This window comes from Labeo rohita, chromosome 11, assembly GCF_022985175.1.
Source record: "Labeo rohita strain BAU-BD-2019 chromosome 11, IGBB_LRoh.1.0, whole genome shotgun sequence".
Lineage (NCBI taxonomy): Eukaryota > Metazoa > Chordata > Actinopteri > Cypriniformes > Cyprinidae > Labeo > Labeo rohita.
Window position 1 is genome coordinate 1363141 of NC_066879.1, and position 25683 is coordinate 1388823.

General features: G+C 36.3%; 2 protein-coding genes across 4 annotated transcripts in view; both read left to right on the forward strand.

Moving 5' to 3' along the window:
- mapk14b (mitogen-activated protein kinase 14b) overlaps nucleotides 1-16140 on the forward strand; it is a 33710-nt gene extending 17570 nt beyond the window's left edge. Inside the window, 10 exon segments of the mRNA XM_051122692.1 lie at nucleotides 2807-2918; nucleotides 3296-3325; nucleotides 4436-4483; nucleotides 4675-4789; nucleotides 7674-7745; nucleotides 10236-10315; nucleotides 11982-12060; nucleotides 13509-13682; nucleotides 13763-13794; nucleotides 13797-16140. Coding sequence (XP_050978649.1) covers nucleotides 2807-2918; nucleotides 3296-3325; nucleotides 4436-4483; nucleotides 4675-4789; nucleotides 7674-7745; nucleotides 10236-10315; nucleotides 11982-12060; nucleotides 13509-13682; nucleotides 13763-13794; nucleotides 13797-14045 — 991 coding nt within the window. The 3' untranslated portion in view covers nucleotides 14046-16140.
- A 1742-nt stretch (nucleotides 16141-17882) lies between these two features.
- Nucleotides 17883-25683, forward strand: part of srpk1b (SRSF protein kinase 1b) — a 40400-nt gene continuing 32599 nt past the window's right edge. The window contains exons 1-2 of one of the 3 annotated variants that reach the window (XM_051122688.1): nucleotides 17883-18000; nucleotides 18859-18913. In XM_051122688.1, coding sequence (XP_050978645.1) covers nucleotides 17988-18000; nucleotides 18859-18913 — 68 coding nt within the window. In that variant the 5' untranslated portion in view covers nucleotides 17883-17987. Of the gene's footprint in view, nucleotides 18001-18858; nucleotides 18914-21727; nucleotides 21933-25683 lie in introns of those variants that run through there. The other 2 variants (XM_051122687.1, XM_051122689.1) reach the window with 2 other exon arrangements.

A 25683-nucleotide genomic window follows, 5' to 3' on the forward strand; every position in this document is an offset into this window, starting at 1 on the left:
TGAGCTATCCCTTTAATTACTTTTTTTTTCAGATTCAGATTTTTATTAATATGTAAATATGAAATTATTTCTAATGAAATAATGCTCTAAATAAGAAACTAAAACTGCCAGTAGGTGGCGGTAAATTTCTTTGAGTAAGTCATTGAGCATTCATTCATTCGATTCGTTCAAATGGCTGATTCATTCAGAAATTAAGTAAATCAAGTAAATCTCTTTATAAATGGACCATTAAATCATTGGCTTACTCGATTCATTTAAAACGTGGATTCATTCAGAAATGGTACTTTGTTAGGTAATATTTGCACTGGCAAAACTAAGCAAAAACAGAAAATCTTGTGACCAAAATATAATGCAATATTACGTCCTTGTGTATTGAACGGTCATATAAAGTCAATATCACATTTGCACTCGTGCTACTTGGACAAAAACACCACTCGTGTGATATTGCACAACTGTATCATATGATATAAATGTAAGACAAAAACACATACAGGGGTGTTTTTCCCCAATCTCTTGAATTTTAGGGACATATAACTGCTTTCTACAGGCTGCATCATCTTTGTTGAGTAGATTTGGCAATGGTTTACAAATGCAAAGTGAAATTTTGAAACCCACTACCCTTGACTAACCACACAGTCAGGTATGAACACTGTGTAACATTGAATAAGACGAGATGATCATGGGTGTGACTTGAACAGTGTTGCTGAAATGGAGTCACGTGTTCCTTGTGTGTCTCATGTAAAACCTGGATCACTGATCTGATCACAAAATCTGCTAACATCGTAGCTAATAGACATAAAAGTCCAATTTTATTTTCAGGGGTTCTTTAAGGACTCTCCTCATGTGCTGTCCAAATGTTCAGCCCAGTCTCAGCGTTGTTCATTTAAGTTGGGCAAGAGCCGTTTGAGGTCACGACTGCAGGGAGAGAGGAAGAGACGCACAGACTTTCCCTGGAACAAGAGCTCCAGTGTGAGTTGTGTTTGGCCGCAGAGACACTGGAAACAGGAGTTGGCACTTCTGCACACTTCCACTGGAGGAAGGGCCTTACTGTGCTTTATATCTGCATTGCACAAGCACTGCAAGATGCATGGAAACAAGAGCTAAGAATACTATAATATTCTATAAATACCCCGGCCCCAAAATCTCATGGAGAATGAGTGAGAGAGCAGAGCTCGGGGCAAGAGGGAGGAGCACGTTTGGCAAGAGATATTTCTGAACCGCGTGTATCCGTATACTTGAGTATCTGCTATGCAAACCTCTCTGACGAAGAACTCGCCTTTTAATGGAAGGCATTTTCACTACCATAAGGCTGTTTCACCCGGCATGTTTGCCTCGAGCAGCGAAGCGCTCATGATTGTTGAGGTTAATGATAGCGCTCGTGGCCAGGTCAAACGAGTGCCCGCTTGGATTCCTCTCGCCGCTCAGCAGAGCTTCCAGCGGGCCGCCTGTGCCCAACTGGCTCCGCACCAGACGCATTCCACTGTTCCCATCTGTGCGCGAACAAGCTGATTGGTTGTGCTTGATGTCAATCAGAGCTAGTGATCCACTGAAATTACCAGAATTAGTTTTCAGTTAGCCGAAAACAAAAAGTATTGTTAAAAGTTTTATACAAACATTTAAAGTGTACATTTGACAGTTTTCATTTTTAATAAATATTTTATGGTATAATGTAGTTATGTCTCATGTAATCATCAGTGTTTTAACCATAGAAAGATGTCAATAAAATGGTCCGTAAACAATATATCACGTAATGTTACATTTAGAAATAAAAATCACTCTAGAGAGGAGCATTTAGATAAAAATATGCATTGTTTGATGTGGTTAAATTACAGCCACAGTTGTTGACATAGAACTGCTTATGTGCAGTTTAAATGATTGTACAGCTCAGATTTTATTTTTTAGTGTTGATTCAGTTTGGTTTTCTTTTTTTTTTTTTGAGTTTTGGACCTGTATTTTACTTTTGGTGCATCACTGATATAATGAACATTGAATGGCTTTTCTGATGTAAACATAACATTGTGGCATTGCTTACAAGCTGTTTCATGACATTTTTCACAGCCAAAACACTGATTAAGTGATTATGACAGACATGTTACATTTAGCAAGTTGTACTGTTTCTTTAAACACACCTCTGATGCTTATTAAAGTTTATTTTGTGCTATAACTTGTAGTAAAAATTAAGAGATTATCAATTTACGTGCCACGTTAAAGAGCGTCAAAACCACATTTATTGTTTGAATTTCATTATAAAATTGACTGAATTTGAAAGTTTACACTTTATATCAAAAGTAACAAATCACAAAGCTTTATTGAGATTACTGGATGGCAGGTGTGATACAAGTAATGTGTAGTGATGTTTTGTTCACTCATCAGCTGAAAACGGCATAAACTAAAATATCTTGGTTCCTCAAAATGAAAATCAATGAAAATCAAGAAATAGATATTGTCAATATAGTCCTAGCATCCACATATCTGACATATTCACCTGCTGAAGTTTACCCATGTTGTGTACACTAAGTAGAGTCACCGAAACAGTCAAAATGCAACCATAGAAGCACTAATTCAGTGTTACCCTTTTGGCCCTCCAAAACTCTATCGGCATGAAACTGAAAGTTATTTTTTGGACTAATATTTTCAGTTGCCAGAATTTCAGTGCATCACTAAACAGGATTTTTTTGTTCTGAGTTAATGCTGTATTATTATATCCCAGTTGAGTGTAAGTTCTGTTGTGCTTCAAAGCTCTAGTGCACTTCAAAAAGCCTAAAGAGTTCATTGATTGCTGTGTCATGATGACTTTGTTCAACAGGTATCTGGTGACTCACCTGATGGGAGCAGACCTCAACAATATCGTCAAGTGTCAGAAGCTGACAGATGATCACGTCCAGTTCCTCATTTATCAAATCCTGCGAGGATTGAAGGTTAGGCCGCATCCACAGTTTTTGTAATGGCAGCTTAAATCAACATCCAATCAACAACCGATGGAGCAAGTTCCTACTTTTTCTTTTTAACTAATCTGTTTGAGTCAGATGAACGTCACAACACCGCTACTTTGTTACTTTAACCTTTTTGTACTTTAACGCTGCCGTTCATTATTCACTGCACAATTGCTTTAATTCACTCTCTTTGATGTTAATTTAAAAGATAATTATGTAGTATTTGTAATACTTCGGAGTATGAGCTAGAGTATGAACAAGAGTTTTTGTCGATCCAAGTGTGCTTGACTCAGACGCTTGGCCTGCTTCTCATTGATCTCTGCATTTGACTGAAGTGAGTTGATCTTTCTGTCTCTCCACAGTATATTCACTCAGCAGACATCATCCACAGAGTGAGTAGACCGCGCTTTCCGCTCATTATTTCATTTATTTATGAGCAATGTGGGGTTATTACTTTTTAAATAGTCTCTGGTGTTGTCTTAGAATCACATTTTGGAAGCTAAAAAAATATAAATTTTATTTAATTTTATTAAATATTAAAGGTTATTGACATTATATATATACCAATATTTTATACGCCTTTCATATTTAATAAAATATCTGGAAAAAACTACAGAGCTCCTGCTCTAGAAATTCACTCTTAGAAATTATTCAATTACTGGCTGAATCACTGAATTATTAAAGGAATAGTTCTCCTAAAAATCTACTCACCCTCAGGCCATCCAAGATGTAGATGCATTTAATTTTTCATGGGAACAGATTTGGAATAAAGTAGCATTGCATCACTTGCTCACCAATGGGTCCTCTGGAGTGAATGGGTGCCGTCAGAAAAAAACATCACAATAATCCACAAGTAATCCACACCACCTCAGTCCATCAGTTAACATCTTAAGAAGTGAAAAACTTCTGTTTATAAGAAACAAATCCAACGAGGTGTTTTAACTTTAAATTGTTGCTTTTGGGCAAATATGAGTCCATAATCCATAATAACAGTTCATTCAAGTGATGTTTTTATCAGCTGTTAGGACTGTCATTCTGACGGCACCCATTCACTGCAGAGGATCCATTTGTGATGCAATGCTGAATTTCTCCAAATCTGTTCTGATAAAGAGACAAACTCATCTACATCTTGGATGGCCTGAGGATGAGGAGCTTTCCAGTAAATTTTCATTTTTGGTGAACTGTTCCTTTAAGATGTTTAGGAAATTTCAGACAGATTTGATTGAAATGTACAGCCGTCAGTACGGAAATGTTTTTTCTCATTAGTGTGGAATGTGAGTTTTACTGCCGTTTTTTTCACGGGTAAACAGATTTGGTTTTAGGGTTTCATCTGCACCACTGCTTGAGTAAACACCTTTATGGTTTATAATTAAGGTTGTTTCTGCCCTGACCTGATATTTGCTCCCAGGATGGCTTTTATTAATGCATGAAAGCCTTTTGTAGTAAAACACGTTGCATTCTCCCTTATACCTTGTATCTGCTTATGTTTTTCCATCACACAGGATCTTAAACCCAGTAACTTGGCTGTAAATGAAGACTGTGAACTTAAGGTGAGCGCATGATAATCTGAGCTTGCCAAGATCTCTGCCATCATCATCATCGTCATGATCATCTGATGCTTTTTCCACTGTCACATCTGTTATTATTCTCTGTTGACCAACAGTGAGTTTATAGTCAGGCAAACACTGAGCGCTGATAAGTCTAGTTTATGGCTAATGCTTACTCTCATATCTGCGCTCAGATTTTGGACTTTGGGCTGGCCCGGCTGACTGACGATGAGATGACGGGATACGTTGCCACCCGATGGTACCGTGCCCCAGAGATCATGCTTAACTGGATGCACTACAACATGACAGGTCGGGATTACCCAGAATCCTCACAAGCGTACTGATGATTAAAAAAAGGTTTTGTTTTTAACTGGCTCATTTAACTGGCTGAAGAAGAATATTTAGCCAGAAGTAATATAGGATGGCATTTAATATTATAAATGAGGATATGATTGGATGCTTAAGAAATGGGCATTGTTATTTTTCTCTGACGTTGGTAACATTAGCAAAAATTGTGTGTTATACCATGGTATTGTAGATTTATTTATTTATTTATTTATTTTCATTTCTATTCATTGGTTAAATTCTTATTGTATTACATTTATTAATGCACAACTGTGAATTTTTCCAATGTTGTTGATTGTAGTACCAATGCACATCACCTCAATACCTTTTTTTTTTTACTAGTTAAAAGTTTAAGTTTGCCCTAGTAAAAAAATAATATATTTAAAATATATTGTGTAGTTCAAATCTGTTAACATATTTACTGAGACTTCCTGATTAAAAAAAAATATATAATTAAACTTTATTTGGAGTACTACTTGTGCACAATGCACATTTTTATGGAGTGAATTTTGTGCCAATATTCATCAAACAAATCCAGTGTTTTGCAAATAAACACAATCTGCTTTGCAAAGAAAAACTCAACTTTCAAACAAACGCAGAGTGATTTGCAAATACAAAACTCTATCTGAGAGAAAATGCAGTGGTATGGAGAAATACATGTATTGTGTGTTACATCTGTGAGATTTTCTCACAAATGCAATTTTAGTATTACAATATGTGACATAATATATTGTTATTATACCCCTGTGTTGTTTTAATTGTTGAACAATTGTCTCAACATATGCATATATTCTATATCCCACAATCCAACAGAGGATACTGAAAATGGATCCATTTTTATAGGGAAAAACTGCCGAGTTAAATGTTTAGCCATGTCTCTACTGATTTTTGACCTATCAGTCATGTTAGTAACTTTACAGCACTTATTGCGAATTTCACTGACTTTGTAGTATAGGGTCGCTTTGTGAAAACATCTAAATGGTTAATTATAGACATAGTAAGACAGAAACTCACCGGTTCCACACACATGTTGCTCTGCTGTATTCCCTGAAAAAGTAAATGGGTGTTTCGGGTCTAAGGAGACTAGTGTAAATAGACCGACAGCGCCATTTGCTGTTTTTGGAAATAGAAGTTGCTCAATTGCATTTGTGAGAAAATCTGCCTGCACGCATTTGTGAGAAAATTAAGCCAAGTTTCCTCATAAAAAGGCAACTGAGTCTCACAGTTGTAACACACAATACATGTATTTCTCCATACCATTTTCTCTCAGATAGAGTTTTGTATTTGCAAATCACTTTGCGTTTGTTTGAAAGTCGAGTTTTTCTTTGCAAAGCAGATTGTGTTTATTTGCAAAACACTGGATTTGTTTGATGAATATTGGCACAAAATTTACTCCATACACATTCCTTAATATTAAGCCTTAAATATGTTTTAATGTCACTGTTGATGAGCATCTTTGAATAATGTCAGTCTTTAAATGCAAGATATTTAAAGTGTACTTAAAGTATACTTGCAATAGTTCCACTTTAGCACAATCAAATATATTTAAGTATATTTTTAGTTGGACTTCAGCACTACTTTTGCTCAATTAAAGTGCATTAAGTACAAATTTAGTTGTTCCAATTTAACAGACTTTAAGTATAGCAGTTTAGTATACTGAAAGTACAGTTGCAAGGTATTTTAAGTACATAAATGCCTAAATGTATTTGTAGTATATAATGTATTTCAAATATGTTTTTGTATACTTAATTTTGCACTAGGGTGGGTTAAAGAGTTATGCTTTGGATGAAAATTTTAATCAAAAATGTGGTAACTCTATATTAATTAAAGTGGATTAATTAACTGTGCTGCATGCCACTAAATAGCTGAAAGGTAATGTGCATTACAGTTGATTCACCATGCATATTTGTAATAATGCAATGTTCCGATGTCAGTTATTCCATACTTAATAAATATATAATAAAACATTTTCTAATTAGAATAACATGCATTGATAAATTTTACCCAGTAAAATTAGGGACATTTGTTAAGAAAATTAATATGTGACACTATTTGTAGACTCATGGCTGTAAAACTTAGCACACATTATCACCAGATCATCATAACAAAGAGTTCTGAAAATAATTGAGTTGCACAGATAATAATTAATTGGAATAGCAATGCCTATTTGCACAAACTGATCTATATCTGATGAATGCAGTGTCCAGACTTAACAATGCATGCCACGCTTTGTTAAATTCTGCATATAGGGAGCACTACAATTTAAAAACCTCTGTGAATATGCAATAGTATTATCAATTAAGTTGAAAACTGGTATGCATAATCTTTGGTACACATGCCAACACATTCTTTAAATATGTGACCCTGGAGCACAAAACCAGTCTTAAGTAGCACAGGTATTTTTGTAGCAATAGCCAAAACTACATTGTATGGGTGAAAATGATAAATTTTTCTTTTAAGCCAAAAATCATTAGGGTATTAATTTAAAGAAAATGTTCCATGAAGATACTTTGTAAATTTTGTGCCGTAAATTTATCAAACAGTAATTTTTGATTAGTAATATGCATTGCTAAGAACTTCATTTGGACAACTTTAAAGGTGATTTTCTTAATATTTTGATTTTTTTTTGCCCCCTAAGATTCCATATTGTCAAATAGTTGTATCTCGGTCAAATATTGTCCTATCCTAACAATTTTATTGTCCTATCAATGGAAAGCTTATTCATTCAGCTTTCTGGTGATGTGCAAATGTCATTTTCTCAGATTTTCTCAGGTCCCATATTACTTTGTCTGTAACAGAATGTATTTTGCTTCAGTGAATGAGAGCTGGTTTTTGTTTTGTGTTGTAGTGGACATCTGGTCGGTGGGCTGCATAATGGCTGAGCTCCTCACAGGACGGACTCTGTTTCCCGGCACTGATCGTATCCTTTCCCCTTCATTCACCCCCTGGCCCAAATCTCTCTTCCTGGAAATACCCTTTAGTTGTGTGACATTTTTTGGCATGCATTGGTCCTGCCCTCCCTCTCTGCAAGTGTGAAAAAAAAAAAAAAAAGAAAAAGACACCTCCGCGTGTCAGCCGGATCTAATTCATAGAGAGGCAGGCAGCGATCCTGAGGGGAATGAGTCAGCTAGTGCCGGCCCGCTGTGAGTCACGCCGCCTGATGCTCCTGTTGACAAAAAACATGAACTTTGCTCAGTCTTAAAGGACAAAGATTCTAGCTCTGGGAATCTGAATGATTTGCTGCTTCTGTTCTAGTGCGCGAGGTCGTCGAATCAAACCCGTTGTGAAAAACACAACAGGCTCGCACATTCAGGGCACATTAAACAGGGTCCTGGCCTTCTGAGAAAGGAAATGTGATCTGCATTTCAAGGAAGCCTGCGAAAGAATAGATTAGGATAAAGGATAAAAAGTTTTTTTGGTTGCCAAACATGCAGATTATCTGCTTTTTGTATGCATGTGAGAATATCTCTAGTTTGGGTGTGTAAAATGACAAATTACAAATGCATAGTGTGTTTCTACAACAGATTCATTTGGCCAGAAATTAAAGTGTCATTCATTTACTCACCCTCATGTAATTCCAAACCATATCATTTTTAGATGCAGTGTGTTTTTTTTTTTTTTTTAAACATCATGTTATTGACATCAAACGTTCACTCATATCCACCTGACTGTGAGAGGCTTCACATGATAAGATAACAATTTAAACTTCACTCTGTTCTCACACAAACTATTGTTTGACTTCAGAAGACTTGGTATGTAGCAAACCACATGGACCATTTTTATGGTTGTCATTTTTGGAGCCCGACAGCATCTATCCCCATTTACGTTCATTATAAAGAAATAAGCGGCTTAGACAACGTCCAAAATATCTTGTGTTGCACGAAAGTCAGTCGTACAGTTTTGGAACCACATGAGAGTGAGTAAATGATCATTTTTGGCTTTTTGAATCCGCAAAAAAGCATACAATACTCACATGAAGCACTAAATCTTGCATGCATGAGCTAAATGTTGACTTGTTGCGTTTATGCATGCTTCTAACTGCATGAATGAACTACCCCGATCGTTCAGCTAAACCTCTCTTAGTCTTCAAACAGTGCCTTCATTGACTTTTCACTTGCCTTTTTGATAATTGTTTGTGCTTCTTGCTAACATCCACCTTTGCCAGTTTTGAATAGAAGTCAGTGTGGATCTGCACATGTGTAGAAATAGCCCAGTTTGCTGTAGCTCACACCTTCCTGTCACACTCAGTTGTTATTACATATATTATATATATGTTTTCACTGACTGCATTTACATGCATAAGAATATTCCTATAGGAATCAGAATTTGATCATATTCTGATTATGCAAGCGGACATGTTTCAGCAATGTAAGAATATTCCAATTTTGTAAACTTCATGTAAATGCATTAACCATAATGAGGTTAAGCCAGTATTTTGAAGTCTGCATGTATTCATGAGAACTTACATCACCTAAACATTCTTTTTTCCCAGAGTATTCACCATAGCTGAACATTATATATCACTTTTATGTGTTAAAAAGGTAATTTCTGAAAAATTAATTGATGAAATGAGAAGTTAATTTTGGAGATAGGAATAAGCTTGAAATATATATACTGTTCAAAGGTTTGTATTTAACATTTTTTTTTTAAATGTTTTTGAATTAAGTCTCAACAAGGCTGCATTTATTTGATCAAAAATACAGCAAAAACAGTAATATTCTGAAATGATTACAAGTGTGATCCTTCAGAAATCATTCGGATATGCTGATTTGCTGCTTGAAAAACAAACATGACCATCATATTGAAAACTGCTGCTTTTTTTTATTGCTGCTTAATATTTTTGTGAAAAACCAAATAAATTTTTCAGGATTCTTTGATGAATAGAAGTTTAAAAAGAAAAGTTACTTTTGTAACATTATAAATGTCTTAATTGTCACTTTTGATCAATTTAATGCATCCTTGCTCAATATATGTAGAGAAAAATTAATTAATGGAAATAAGCTAAAAAAAATATACTGTTCAAACAGTATATGCAGAGTAAACAAAATAACTTGAACCAGAATATGGAGCTTAATGTGTAAATGATGTGCATGTAAATGTGGTCAGTCTCATCTGCCTGACACGCCTTTGTGAGTGTTTTTCAATCAGGTAAGTGTGCTAGCGTACGTCTGCTCAGTGACACAATAGAGGAATCTTTGTGAGCTCCTTACGTTGTTAATGCAGAATGCATGTTGGCTTCGAACCAGTCATGGCTCATTTTGATTTCTTCCTTTATCCCATTTTCCTGTGCTGTTTTTATTCTTTTGTTAAACAATTACTTTTATCATTGTTGGTTTTGTTTTCCTTTTCCCCAGTCCCTGCTTTCATAGTCACCCCATTCCCTGCATTTTCCTTTATTTTGCTCTTAAAGATATTGATCAGTTGAAGCTTATCTTGATGCTCGTCGGAACCCCAGAGGCAGACCTCTTGATGAAAATCTCCTCAGAGTCTGTGAGTTTTCTGTTCTGCCTGAGTTTGACTCCCTCTGTGTCGCAACGACGGCCTGGCGACCCGTTCTGCTTGCTTCAGTCGCCCCGATCACACTTCATACTCATCTCGCATCGTTTTTTCCCCTTCCTGATTCACTGGCATGAACTACTAGTTATGCAATCGCCTTTAAATAGTCAGTAGTAGTCAAATAGCTGGCAGATGATTTTGCCAAATCAACCCACGCTTGCAGGCTTTCTCAATCCTGGCTCTTCTGTTTTCTGCACTTCAACACTAGTTTGACTGACGTGGGAAGTATGGGTCTAACATCTAACATGGTGTGCATTTGTGTTCTTTCTTCCTGTCCTGTTTTTTCCTTTCTCAAATGATCTCGGCATCGAGCCGCGGTGGTCGCAGCAGCTGCATTGTTGTCCTGTTTTCCACTCATATTTGTGAGTGTATTTTATCGTACACCCCTTGACCTGGGTTCCCCAAGATATAAACCAGCTTCAGCAGATAATGCGACTGACGGGAACCCCGCCGGCCTCTCTAATAAGCAGGATGCCGAGCCACGAGGTGAGAACGGACTTCTTTCGAGCCCTGGTCCACGTCTGGACGTAATGACCCGGGCGCTCTGGAACGAGAGACTACGCATTTTTGATTTTCCAAACCCCTCCCAACCTCCCTCTTTCCCAACTACTGCCTGCTTTTCGTTTGCAACACGTCTGACCTCATTTCCGCCCAGTGCAGTCCTACAGTTCACCGCAAGGCTGAGTTTTTAGGCAAATAGCGCCACTCGTTTTAAACACAGGCATGCAGTGAGTTCAGACCGCTTAAGCTATAACATACAGTGTTGAATGTTCTGTGGAGTAAACAAAAGCAACAGTGTTTGTTTAACATGCAGCAGCACTGGTGCGTGTTGCCTGAGGTCCACTGATCCAGATTAACATTTAAAAAAAATCCCAAAAAATGTGCACATTTTAACCATACTTCAAATGTGCAATTTGTATATTTTAAATGTGGCTTAATTTTGTGGAAAATAATTTAGGACAACCATATAGTCAGATCATTTTAATTTTAATGAAGCGCTGCAGTGATGGCATGTTCAGGAGGCCAATCCTGAAGTTCATCACTCTGGTTCCCTCAGCAAAAACCCAGTAGGATTTTTCTATTAGCTTCTGCATTATTGCTGAGAATAAGCTCTGTGATCAACACAAGTGTGTTAGTGTGTTCACAAATGAACAAAATGCAATCAGCAGTAGTACAAAATTCAACATAACCACCATTGAACTTCCAACAACACTTTCAGACATTTATAAAAATGAAAAAAAAAAAAAAAAAAAAATCTCTGGAAGTTTAAGTTAGATTAGTTTGCAAGAGTGTTATTATTAACAGCAAAGCTGTGAAAGTTTACTAGATGACATTTAATGTGGTTGAGAACCTCTGTAGTCCTATTTAACCATTTAACCACAAAAATCACAGGATATTAATGATAGATTTTATGCTGAAAAATAAAATGTGGGAAATATATTGAGCTTGTGTTAACTACAGACCTTATCTCAGGCATTTAACCAAACCCCATTGACTTTAGGGCAATGGAGTCTTTACTTTGTCCTAGATGTTGTCCCTAATTTGACTCTTTAATAATTATATTTAATGCTTTAATGTGTTTCTTTTTTATAATCAACAGGCAAGGAACTACATCAATTCCCTTCCTTATATGCCCAAGAGGAACTTCGCAGATGTGTTTATTGGTGCAAACCCATTAGGTAGCAATTCTGTCTTTTCACACTGATAAATCCACTGAAGCTCAGCTGGAGGATGCAGATCTCTTTCAGAACGGCCCACGCTTCCAGTAACTTAAGAGCTGAGCAATAATGTGATTAACTTCATCAGCAGATTTTAAACTGAGGTCAAAATGGTTTTCTACCATTTGGGGTAGTGCATATTATTTATTTGATATTTATAATGTCAGAAAAGATATCTACTTCAAATAAATGCTGTTCTTTTGAACTTTCAAAAAAAAAAAAAAAAACATGTTTCCATAAAACTATGATTATTGATAATAATCAGAAATGTTTCTTCATCATTTGACACCGAAGACTGGAGTAATGATGGTTTATAATGATATTTTGGCTAGTAATGATATTTTAACATATATTACAATAGAGAAGTTATTTTTAAATTGTAACAATATTAAATAATATTGCTGTTTTTAATGAAAAATTTGATCAAATAAATGTGGCCTTTCTGAGCATAAGAGACTGTCAAAATCATTAATACATTTTTGGAGTGTAGTAAAGATGTTATTTTTATTAGTTTTGGTTATAGTTTACAACAGCGTTTTATTCAGATTTCAAGAATAAAGTCGAAATATTACAAGAGTAAAGTTGAAATATTACAAGAGTAAAATCGAAATGTTACGAGATTAAAATCGGAATGTTACGAGAGTAAAGTCGGAATGTTACGAGAGTAAAATCAGAATGTTACGAGATTAAAGTCGGAATGTTACGAGAATAAAGTCAACATGTTACGAGGTTAAAGTTGAAATGTTACGAGAGTAAAGTCGGAATGTTATGAGATTAAAGTCGGAATGTTACGAGAATAAAGTCGGAATGTTACGAGAATAAAGTCAACATGTTACGAGATTAAAGTCGGAATGTTACGAGAGTAAAGTCGGAATGTTACGAGAGTAAAATCAGAATGTTACGAGATTAAAGTCAGAATGTTACGAGAATAAAGTCGAAATGTTACGAGAATAAAGTCAAATGTTACGAGATTAAAGTCGAAATGTTACGAGATTAAAGTCGAAATGTTACGAGATTAAAGTCGAAATGTTACAAGATTAAAGTCGAAATGTTACGAGAGCAAAGTCAGAATGTTACGAGATTAAAGTCGGAATGTTATGAGCAAAGTCAGAATGTTAAAGTAAAGCGAAATGTTATTCGGAATGTTACGAGATTAAAGTCGGAATGTTATGAGAGTAAAGTCAGCATATTATGAGAAAATAATATGTATATATATGTATATATTTTTTAAACTAGACAAACAAAAATGCCTTCATAATGTCACAGTATTTTCTCACACAGAATAAATTGTTGTTTTATGCATGTTTTATAAAATGATTGGTGATAATAGTGGTAGCAGTCTTATTTGATACAATCTATGGCTAAAGCACAGTCTCTGATGAAAGCCTGACCTACTTCATCCATTTCAGCTGTGGACCTGCTGGAGAAGATGCTGGTTCTGGACACAGACAAACGGATTACCGCTTCACAGGCTCTCGCGCACCCGTACTTCGCCCAGTACCACGACCCGGACGACGAGCCCGAAGCAGATCCCTACGACCAGAGCTTTGAGAGCCGCGATCTGGACATCGACGAGTGGAAACGTAAGCTTGCAGACAGATGACACTTTTATTAAAAGTTTTGCTTGGTGTTAGCACTTTTCACAGTCAGCGTCTGTCCTTAGGGCTCACGTATGAGGAGGTGGTCAGCTTCGAGCCTCCCATGTTCGACGGAGACGAGATGGAGTCATGAAGGCTGCTCGACCTACAGGATCTTCATCCATACAGGACAATGACATTCAAGTGCCTGCCATCATCAAGTGCTGGCTTCCCCGTCTTCTGAGACCGCTCATCCCTGCCTTCATACACGCTCTGTCAAATGAGGGAAAGAAACGTTTCAAAAAGGACACAAAGAATGTAAGGTTGTGTGTCCTGTACCCCTGTAAATTAAAGGGACAGTTCACCTAAAAATTAAGATTTATGTTGTTCCAAACGTGTACGAGTTTCTTTCTTCTGTTGAGCACAAAAGAAGATATTTTGAAGAATGCTTGTAACCAAATACTTGATTGTTGCTGTTGACTTGTTTTTTTTCCCATGCTATGGAAGTCACCAGCTTTTTGGTTACCAGCATTCTTCAAAATATCAGGATTGGAACAACTTGTGGGTGAGAAAATGAACACATTTTTATTATTATTATTTTTTTTTTTGGTCAAAACACTTGTAATTACAAAAAAAAATTCTTATAAAAAATCCAAAAAGCAATCAGTCAAATTCACATCAGCATTTTAAGCTCACAGTTTTCTATTCTTTCTCTGGGGAAGCAAAACATTTACCTCTGAACTCCGCGTGTAGCCTATAATAAACACAGGCCAGAAAAACTTGAGTACTGTCAGAATACTAAGTTTTAGACATGTAAATAAAATGGCACTGCTGTACATAAATGATAATGATGTGCACCGACAGTTTTATTTAGCATTTGCAGCAAAGCACACATCGCAGAATGCGATCTGCGTTATAAATAGCAAACGAACGAACTAAAGAGTGAATCTGATCGCCTAAAGAGAATGTAATTATTATTTAGTGCTCTGTGTAGAATGTAAACAGAAGAGTATATATCGACGCAGTGTTCTTCTGCCAAACGCATCTTTGTCTCAGACATTAATAGATGACAGAAACAGTAATAAATGCTGTTTATACGAATGAACGCAGACATGCTTGGAAAAAACACAAAATAATGTTATGGGCAAATCTTACAAAACCTCTCAAGAACATGTCCAGATCATAATTAACCACAAAATCTAAAGAGAAAAAATTGTATAATATATTTTAAATATAGAGAAAAATAATTTGCATTTTTTGCATGCTTTATATTATTTGAAAACCAATAACTGTTATTGTATTATTATTTATATATCAATGATTTATTCATTTTACTTTGTCGACACATTATTGCCATGATGCACAAAAAAAAAATTAAAAAAATCAAGTAATTTTCATTGCTGTAATGCAGTGAAATACTGTGATAGTAATTTAAATTATAAATTATTTTTCCATCACTGTAGTATTTGTTGTATGGCTTTTATATAGAGTTACATTTAAATTTGTACAAATAACATTGTTTTACAGTATTGAGGCTCACCATTCAAAAAAGACATGAAAATAGAAGTTTGTAAAAATAAAAAAATGGAAGTCTCTAAAAAATATGTTGTCTTTCATTTTTGACCTTTTTTGGACATGTTTTTAACTGGTTTTGTGTGATTTACCCTTTTTATCTCCCTGATTGTCTGCCTGTTTTTCAAATGCTTGCTGTTCCCTTCACTCCATGTTAAAGGGCAGCTGATCTCTAGCTAGACTAGAGCATAGTTTCTCCCCTCATTAATTTATTATTTATGTAAACTGAGAGAAATGGGTTTAAAACAGGACAGGGACTGTTTTTCAATAGGAAGTTCATGTCAACAGAACATTATGGTCCACAATAAGTAGTTCCCATTTATTTTTGCTTGCCCTGGGAAAGACGTACAACCACAAAGTTCCTGTTTGCGAAAGTGAAAGAACCTGAGCCAATATTCTGCTTCTCCGTTGCGCATGATGATCTTAATTTAACAGCCCAGACCAGAAGACTGTCTCGTCAGGAATGTGTTTTCTCTCAAGCAGAGCCGGCATCTAACTTATTGTATCAGTTGTTTAAGTTTATTTTTAAAGTGTTTTCTTTATCACTGTATATTATCACTTAATTTTATTCAGCAATATTTTCTGTGTTGAGCATGTATTGTTATACGTGAGGGGGTGCATTTGTTTGTTTGTTTGTTTGTTTGTATGCACATTTACAGTTTTCCGACGAGTGGAAAATCACTAAACGTGTCGATCGGTGGTGCATCAAGCAGCAAAATTCATTCAATGTGGTTTATACTTCATTTTTTGTCGCATGGAATCCGTTTCTCATGAGAAAGAGATTACTGAATCTCTTTTTTGTGCATATAACCGGTTTTTCTTCAGTCACACTCAAACTTATGTGGTCTGTGAACAACCACTGCTATACAGGAATAAAGGCAATTATTTTTCACACCATTCTTTCTTTGGTATTTCTTTTGCATGAAAATAGTCAATTGAGTTTTGCTTGTATACTTCTGATTTGGAAGGGATAATGTGAAGTTGCATCAGTTCAAACTATTTTTTGAAAAACACTGCCACCAAGTGGTAATTTCTCATAGTGCACACTCAAAATGTCTGTGTTACATAATAAATGTGTATTGCAGATTACCACAACCCACTGCAATTCTTAATATATGAGTCATCATCTATGAAATAATCACTCACTGACACAGTTTCTTTTAACCTCTAGTGACACCAAAAACACAGATGATAGTACTGTAAACATACATTCAGAGGAACATACAAAAAAAAAAGATACAATTTGCTTAACATTTTCACAATTTGTGACAACATGCCCCAGTAGCAGAGCATGCATGTAAGGATTGCACTGTGCATTATAGAAATCACAGTGGGAAATTCCACTGACTGACAATGATTTGAGAAGAATGTTTGAATAATGAAGTACTATTTAAAAAAAGAGATGAAAGCTGAATAAATAAGCTTTCCATTGATGTATGGTTTGTTAGGATAGGACAATATTTGAAAATCTGGAATCTGAGGGTGCAAAAAAAAAATCAAAATATTGCGAAAATCACCTTTAAAGTTGTCCAAATGAAGTTCTTAGCCAAGCATATTACTAATTAAAAAGTTTTGTTATATTTACGGTAGGAAATTTACTAAATATCTTCATGGAACATGATCTTTACTTAATATCTTAATGATTTTTGGCATAAAATAAAATTTGATCATTTTGACCCATACAATGTATTTTTGGCTATTACTAAAAATATACCTTTGCTACTTAAGACTGATTTTGTGCTCCAGGGTCTCATATTACTAATTAAAAATTAAGTTTTGTTATTTTTAAGGTAGGAAATTTACAAAATATTTTGATGGAACATTGTCTATACTTAATATCCTAATGATTTTTGGCATAAAAGAAAAATCGATAATTTTAACCCACACAACACAAATATACCCGTGCTACTTATGACTAGTTTTGTGGTCCAGAGTCACATTTTACTATGTAACATCTGTATTTAACCTTCTGGTGCTGTTTGGTTAAAATACATGAAATAAATTTTAGTTTGATAATATATTTTCTTTCTTTCTTTTCTAGGTGATTTTAAGATACTAAATTATATTTATGGAATAGATATGATCCATCTATCACCTGTTAATCACTTTCTAAGCATAGACCTGAAAATGAAATACCCATCCAAACGGGATGTTACATTAGTTATATAAGTTTAAGTTTATTATTATAAAAATGCACAAACAATTTTATGTCAAATATTTATTTTCTAAAACATGTTTTACTCTAAAACTATCAAAAAAATAATGATTGCATAGGTCTAAAGTTGTGTTCCAATTTTGAGGGTGATATCTTTAAAATGAGCTGTGTGTGTGCCTGGTATTCTCTACATGATGGGAATCATACAGAATGAAGTATTTTGAAAATCTAAAATAACAAAGTTTTGTGTGAGGGGTGTGTTTAAGTGTAGGGGGATAGAAAATACAGTTTGTACAGTAGAAAAAAAAAACATTATGTTTATGGAAACCAGTGTGTTTTATTGGCTATTTAATGTATTTTTGCATATTATTTATGTATAATGTATGCATGTACATATATTTACACAACAGCTGTTAAATCAACGAGTGTGCTCTTTGTGACAAATTCTGTATGTGTGGCTCGTGTAAGGAGATGTGGGTGTGACACACTGTAACTGTTCAGCTGAGTTGTTGTTGAGGAAGTTTTGTGCGCATGCGCGGACCGTTACATGTGAGTGAATCTGATCACTTAGCCGCCGGTGCAGCATGGAAAGGAAAGGTGAGCATCAAAACCAACTAACTACTGTCCTCCACAACAGTTTGTAGTAACAGCGCAAGTATAAATATAAATAAAGCGATCATCCAGTCTGAATCATATCCGTGTTGTGAAGTGTGGCGCTGTGAGGTTCCCAGTGTGTGCTGATAGAGACAAAAGCCCATGTGTGTTTAGCTGCTGCTAATACAACAGTACTGCTGCTTTACATCAACATCCGCTTATATTGCAGTGTATATCAGGAACGAGGACAATTGTTAGTTATTTATGAGTGTTTTTAGTGTGCTTCTGACTGTAATCGCTGTTTGTTGTAGTTATATTCATGTTTTTTTTGCAGCCGTCTTATTGTGAGCTTTTGCTAGCTGAACTTTCCCTTGTTTTGGTTCGAGTTTAACAATGTGTTTATCGTAAATGTGTTTATTTTATTCTTATGTTATTCTGCTTTTGCTGTTTTTGTGTCAACAGCACAAACTGATAAAGCCGGCAAAAATTAAAAAAATTAATCCATTTAAATATTTTGCTGACCGCGGTTACCGCCTAAATGCCACTTTACTGTCAACTGTAAAACCGTTATGAATTATTAGAGAATTTAGGAACGATACAATAAGCTTTTTAATTTTTGTATTTTTTTTTTTTTAACTATCGTTTTGTTTCTGATCTATTGTTAATGACAGTTTTGGCTCATTTGAAGTGGCTATTGTAGTATAATGTGGTCTCTTGATGATTAAGTTTTGATGTTTTGTGTCAACATAAAAATAATGTCTTAACATGAAAAGAGAATATATAGAAGACTAACAGGTTTAATTGTAGAATTAAGTATATTATTTATGAAAAGTGCCCAACTCTTCATCTGTTTTCTGACAGTACTCGCACTTCAGGCGCGGAAGAAAAGGACCAAAACCAAGAAACCCAACAAAAAGTGAGTAAATTCCAGTTTGGATTTGGTTTATTGTTCACTATAAGGTAGAGCTGTCAACGATTAATCGCGATTAATCGCATACAAAATAAAAGTTTAAGTTTGCCTAATATATGTGTGTGTACTGTGTGTAATTATTATGTATATATAAATACAAACACATTCATGTTTATATTTAAGAAATATTTTCAAGCATATATATTTATTATAATTTTTATAATTTGATATTATATATAAATAAAATTATTTTGTATATTAATAACATATTTCTCATATATATACACATTAATTTGTGTGTATTTATATATACATAATAATTGCACACAGTACACACACATATATTAGGCAAACTTAAACTTTTATTTTGTATGCGATTAATCGTTGACAGCCCTACTATAAGGTTGTGAAAGGAGGTCTGAACAATGTAAACATGATTCAGAAACATCAGCGATTAGGGAGTGCAAGAATGGTGGAAACGGTTATAATAATGTGCTCTATTATATATCTATAAAAAACAGCATCTATGTGGAACCTTATCAAGAGGTCTAAAACATCCTGGAAATTCAGAATTGCTCTATTCAAAGCACTCACTCCAAGGTTAGCTAATAAAACCCCAGAATGTATCAAAATCACAATCTGAAAGAGGCTGGTTTGAATGGAAATCAGTGAAGATGCTTCTGTATGCTGAATAAGCTGCTTTTGTGTCGAAACGGCCTTCAATATCTTAAAATTAGGCCCGCTCACTGTTCACCTCTGCCTTTTACACATTTCTGTAATGCCTGCTATAGACTGCACAGTTTTGGGTTGTCCCAGACGAAAGATGACCAACATGAAACAATCGTGGTGTTTTCTTTGGTCGTGGCCCCTGAATAGTGGTCCTACATCGTACTGTGGGAGAGATTCAAAGGTCTTTTGTCAGAGTGTCAGAAATTTAGGATGAATATTTCGCAGTGTGTTTACTGTTACAACCTACGTCTACTGACTAGCCAATACAAATGTAACATGAGAGTATGTATTGATCAATGCAACATGCTATGGAGGTGAAAAGAAAGAATACTGGTATGTGGAATCCACAGTCTGTAGAAGCATTTTTTTAATATATAATAATTTTATATATTAAAAGCATAATTTATTAGTTGTAGAAATGTGTATTATATCTGATTATCCAGGCAGAGTGTATTTCTTCTGGGCTTCTGGACAAAATTTTGGCAATTAAAAATATTTGACTAAAACAGCAAAAATGAATTTTTGTTTTTGGAGGGCTGAGATCACTGAGAAACATTGATGTGTAACTAGTCCTTCTCATATTTTGCATTTTGACTCTGTCGTGTACATGGATAAGCTACAGTGTGTCAGCTGTGTGGACGCTGGTTTGACGATATTGATTTCTCAAATATTTCACCTGAATGAAAATTGAATGGAAAAAAATGTTGAATATTTACCTACCCCCAGGGCATTCAAGATGTAGTGGTGTTTGTTTCTTCATTGGAAAAGACAAAGAAATTTAGCATTACATCATTTGGTCACCAATCTACATCTCGGATTGCTGGAGGATGAGTAAAGTACAGCAAATTTTCACATTAAACTGAACTGTTCCTTTAAATGTGACCCTGGACCACAAAACCAGCTTTAAGTAGGACGGGTATATTTGTAGCAGTTGCCAAAAACACATTGTATGGGTCAAAATGATAGATTTTTCTTTTATGCCAAAAATCATTAGGATAATAAGTAAAGGTCATGTTCTATGAAGATATTTAGTAAATTTCCACTGTAAATATATCAAAACTTAATTTTTGATTAGTAATATGCATTGATAAGAACGTCATTTGGACAACTTCAAAGGCAATTTTCCTCAATGTTTAGTATTTTTTTGTGCCCTTAGATTCCAGATTTTACCTCGGACAAATATTGTGCTATCCTAACAAACCATACATCAATGGAAAGCTTATTTATTCATGACTTTGTGGTCTAAGGTCACAAATTTGATTGTTGCTTCAAATTTGATTTGATTATTAAATAATGGTTATTTTCATTTGGTCATGAGTAAAATATGTATGTGTATGTTTTTGTTGAATTGTGTGGATGAGAGTTGTAGCTCACACTTTCAACATGCTTAAATATATAGACTGTAAAGTCACCTATGGCGTTGATCAGTGTTGTCATATATATTGATCCTATTCTCCCTACATTTGGCCAGTTTTTCCAGTCACATCTTTACTTTGTCTCTTAAAACAAAAGTAAAACAAACCATTGCTTAAGAATCAGAGAACCAAATGTAATATCTATCACTGACACCCTAAAATACACCGCAGAATTCTGGGACTAAATGATGGAACTGTGAAGACATGCACTGTGTGTGTGTGTGTGTGTGTGTTCCTCTCTTAAATAGTGGACAGCCTCACGTCTGCCCTGAAGAGAGCCGTTACATAACAGTGCTTTGTGACAGCCATCAAGCCTGATGCGTTTTATTCTTTTTCCATCACACACACTCACACACACTTTCATCTACTGAATGCTCAGGTGAAGCACAAACAGAAGGGAACATGCCCTCTGGGGTCTGCTTGTGTCCTTGAAATCCAACATGTCAAACCGACAGAACCTTCGGCCCGGCCCTTCTGCAGAAGAGAGGCGGGGTGTGCGTTCACAGTGAGCCTTAATAAAAGCTGTCATCGTGCCCTCTCCTCCTGTGCTGCGTTTACGCCACGCCGTGTTAGACGAGAGTGAGTTTTCACTCACTTATCACCCTCCTCCTCTGCTCTTGTTTCTCTTGCCCTTCCCCTCCCTCCTGCGCTGCCTTGTTTTCCAGCTCACTAGTGTCGGATCGGTAGTGTCGAGGCGGCCAGTGAGCAGAGAGCAAGCTGGCACACTCTAGGAGCTAGAAAGAAAGTCTCATCCGCGGTTCAACTGTGGCTCGCACCGTGCCGTCTTGCCCCGCGCTGTCCTCCTCTGCCATGTGGCTCCTGGACTGGATCGTTTCGCTCAACACCGCCGTGGTGAAACTCGCCAGCGGTCTGAGGTGCAAGTGAGTGCCTGTGTGTGTGTGAGCGGAGGCTGAGGTGGCACTGCTGACTTATTGATGCTGGATACAATTTTAATCAGACAGCTGATGCGTTTGGGTGAGGTTCGGGTTAGATTGTTCCTTTGGGACTCTTTGGAGAGTGCATACCACAATAGCCTCCTTTGTGGGATGCATGCTTGCGCTGAAGAAGTGGGATGGGTTTGCAGAATCCTCTGTTAGTAGAGTCTTATAGACTTCTCTCTGCTGGGGCGGCTGATGCATGCGTGCATGAAACTTGCTGACCGCCCAGTTCTGCAAAAGTGCGTTCGGACTCTTGTATGTGCACCCTGTGTGTGTGAGTTAGGAAGTTGTGTCTCCCCAGGTGTATACACCCTGCACAAGTTCTGGTGCAGTGCTGGAAAACTTAAAGGGCTGGCATCGCAGTTCAGGCTGCAGTCAACTGCGCTGGGATTTGTCTAGCTGTGAGGACGCTCATTATGTAAGCTGTATCCTCCACAACTGCAGCACAGGGGGTCTGGAGGACTGCAGATGGCAGCGTGTGTGGCTCTCAGCACGGACTGTATGAAACCAAATCAGGTCACAGTTTTGGGAAGCTGAGCGCCATGCGGATGCTGCACTGGCCTGTTTAGCAGCAGGGCGGCTCCTGTTTCGAGTTACCTGACCAACTCCTTAAAGTCATGAAATTGGCAGATCTGAATTCAGAGATGCTAGGGTACTTTCTAATCATCATTGGCAGTGTTGTTTGGGATCAGGGATTTGAAGGAACCATTAACCTTAAGTAGTAGGTATGTAATTTGGCCCGCACAGGCATGAATCATATCTCAAATTGCATGGCTTGTTAGCAGAGGTACTTTTAAATGCAATCAGACTTAGTTTTGTCCAAGAGAGCATAAGCATTGGAACATCTTAAGAAAGGCCTGTGCTGCTTTTTAAGGGTGTGACGATAAATATATTCAGTTTTCTGAATGCATAGTGATTCTCTCTGGAATTGATTCTGAGCTTAGTTTTTAACAGCAGATGGTGCTCTAGGCTAGTAATTCACTTCAACCTTTTTGTACTTTATGAATAATTAATTCAGGTTAAAGTTGTGTGTGTGTAAGGAAGTGGAAGCAAGCTGAGTACGGCTGTTTCTAAAGCATGCAGTGCCCTCTGCTGTTAAAAAACTGTTCAGAATCGATTTAAGAGAGAATCGTGATTAGGGATGCAATATCGTGATATAAACTCCACGCGATGATTAAAAAAAACAAAAAAAACAACAACAACAAACTTGGATAAAAATGAAAATTTTGTGTAGTTTAAAGTTAAATTCTTCTGTCTAATGCACTTTGAGAGTTAACTAAGAAGAAGACTAAGTCAGAAAATAAGTCAGTGAATTGACTTGTACCTGAACTTTAAAGAGTACTCAACCCTCTTTTTAGTTTTGGTATACTCAGTCTAAACTACATTTACACTAATGTTTTAAAAGCCAAACAAATTAGAATATAATAATAATAACAATTTTATATTATTGTAATTCTTATGACACCAGCAGTCATATATTGTAAAACAATTGCACTGTAAAATAAATGAAAGTTAATTTTTCATAAGTATATTATTTTTGCTTTACACTGCAGCATGGAAATTACAATACTACTTTCTTAATTTCAATACTTGAAAGAGATGTTTTGAATTTGGACTGCAGTAACGTTACACATTTAAACCACTAGCTGTCAGCAATTCATACTGTGCTTTTAGGCTTTTCTTTTGACGGAAGGGCAGTGAAGGAAAACTATTGTGAAGGAAAACTCAGGAAAAACAGTTTCAGTGAAAACAGGCTTACAAAAACGCACCTCACTACAAACGTATTGAAATGCTGTAATCATCTGCCGTGAAAATAAAGCATAACTGGTGGCTGTTGTGTTCCCAAGCGTACAATAATCTCGCAGTACATGCAATAAATGAGTTCACTGCTTCATTCAGAGTTCAACTGAATGAAGTGTGTGCTTCGCTTTAAAACGTGCAGTGAAAACAGACTTCATGAAGGGATTAAGCCATTTTGATTGTGCTTTTGATTTTAGTTTGTTTGATGGATACTGTGCCAAAGCATAATGGCCCCTTACATAATTTTAAAGACCCCTAATGTTAGCATATTTTAAAAATCTACACTTTTTGACCAGAAAGCCTGTATCGTTTCATATCGTCATGTGACCACAATAATATCGTTTTGTTATCGCAGTACCTCTATCGATCCACAAGTCAATTTATTGTCGCACCCTTATTGCTTTTGGAGGGCCACCTTCCTGCAGAGTTTTGCTTTACATGAACACACCTGGCTGAAACTTTCATAGTGATCCTGAAGACCTTGATTAACTCTTTTGGGTGTGTTTAATTTGGTTTGCATCTAAACTCTGCAGGATGGTGAATCTCCTGGAGCAGCAATTCATACCAGCCTCCTACTATACCCTAGCATTGTGGCAGTGAGTTTTGCATGGGCAATATGCATGAAAAGCAAGTGTTCCACTTGGGTGGGGCTACCTGGTGCAACGCTGCAGAAACGGAAACCGAGCGACAGTCTCTGTCTATGTGTAGTGTCACTGCTGCAGCTGAATGAGGCACGGTGATGAGTTATGAAATGCATGTACTACTGTAAAATGCACACTGACTGAATCAGCATAGACTGATGTGCTGTCATCATGCCCTGTGATAACCTGCCTCTCTCTGGTTGGCACAGATTGCATAACACAGCAGGTTTAATCTAGCATGCCCAATGATGCTCAGTTAACTGCAGCTCTCAGACCGCAAGCTAATTCCATCATTCTTAGTATGACACCCCCTCATTGTCCAATAAAGCTTAACTGAAAAAAATGCTTGGTTACACATTCAGCGCGGTACAGACAGTATGCATTTTGCATTTCACTCGAAAGTGCTAAATTGCATTATAATGAATGATCTTTATCATGCGTTTACCCAAACGTAATGTGAAGGGCACTTCACAAAGATTTAAATATGTGGTCAGTGGCAAACTTAAGTGCTTAAGTGGATTCGGCATTCGTTGGTTAATTAACCATGAATGTTGAGCTTGTTTTGTAGCGGAAAATAATGAAACATGTGGTTGGGCCTCATAATAGCAGATAATTAAATCATTTGGAAAGCCACAACTACATGTTTAAAATGTTTGTTGGCCTAGGTGAGTGCTGGATACATGTCTGCTGTGCTGTGCAACAAAAATGAGTTTGATTGCACTAGTGAATATCCCTGAAAGAGTGGATTCATTGAATTCTGCTGTTATGAAGGCCAGCCAGCTGTCTGTTGAACATTGACATGAAGTGGTTATATATTAACTGAAGATGCAAACTTTCCTTTGTAGAAGCTCTAGGACAATTCAGAAGTAGAAAACTGCCACAATAAAATGAAAATAAAATGAAAAGCTGGCATATCTGCCACTGTCTGTGTGCTAAGATCAGGATACCAAATTGAGCTGCATGACAAGTATTTGTTAGAGCTCTGGGACTACAATAAAACAGTCTATCCAGACATCACCAGTCTCAGACTTTGGCCTCTTTAGGAGAGAGTCATTTATGAGACACCAAGAGTAAAGTTATGCCTGGAGAGTGCCTGAAGCCATTTGACAACCTAAAACTTTGAGTAATATTTTATGCTGTGAATAAAGTTAATCTGAAAATGAAGCACAAGCCAAATACACCGTGCAATCAGTATTCAGTCAGTTTTTGTTAGCTTTTATGCTTCCTAAGGTTGTTCAGTGACATTTTGCGGG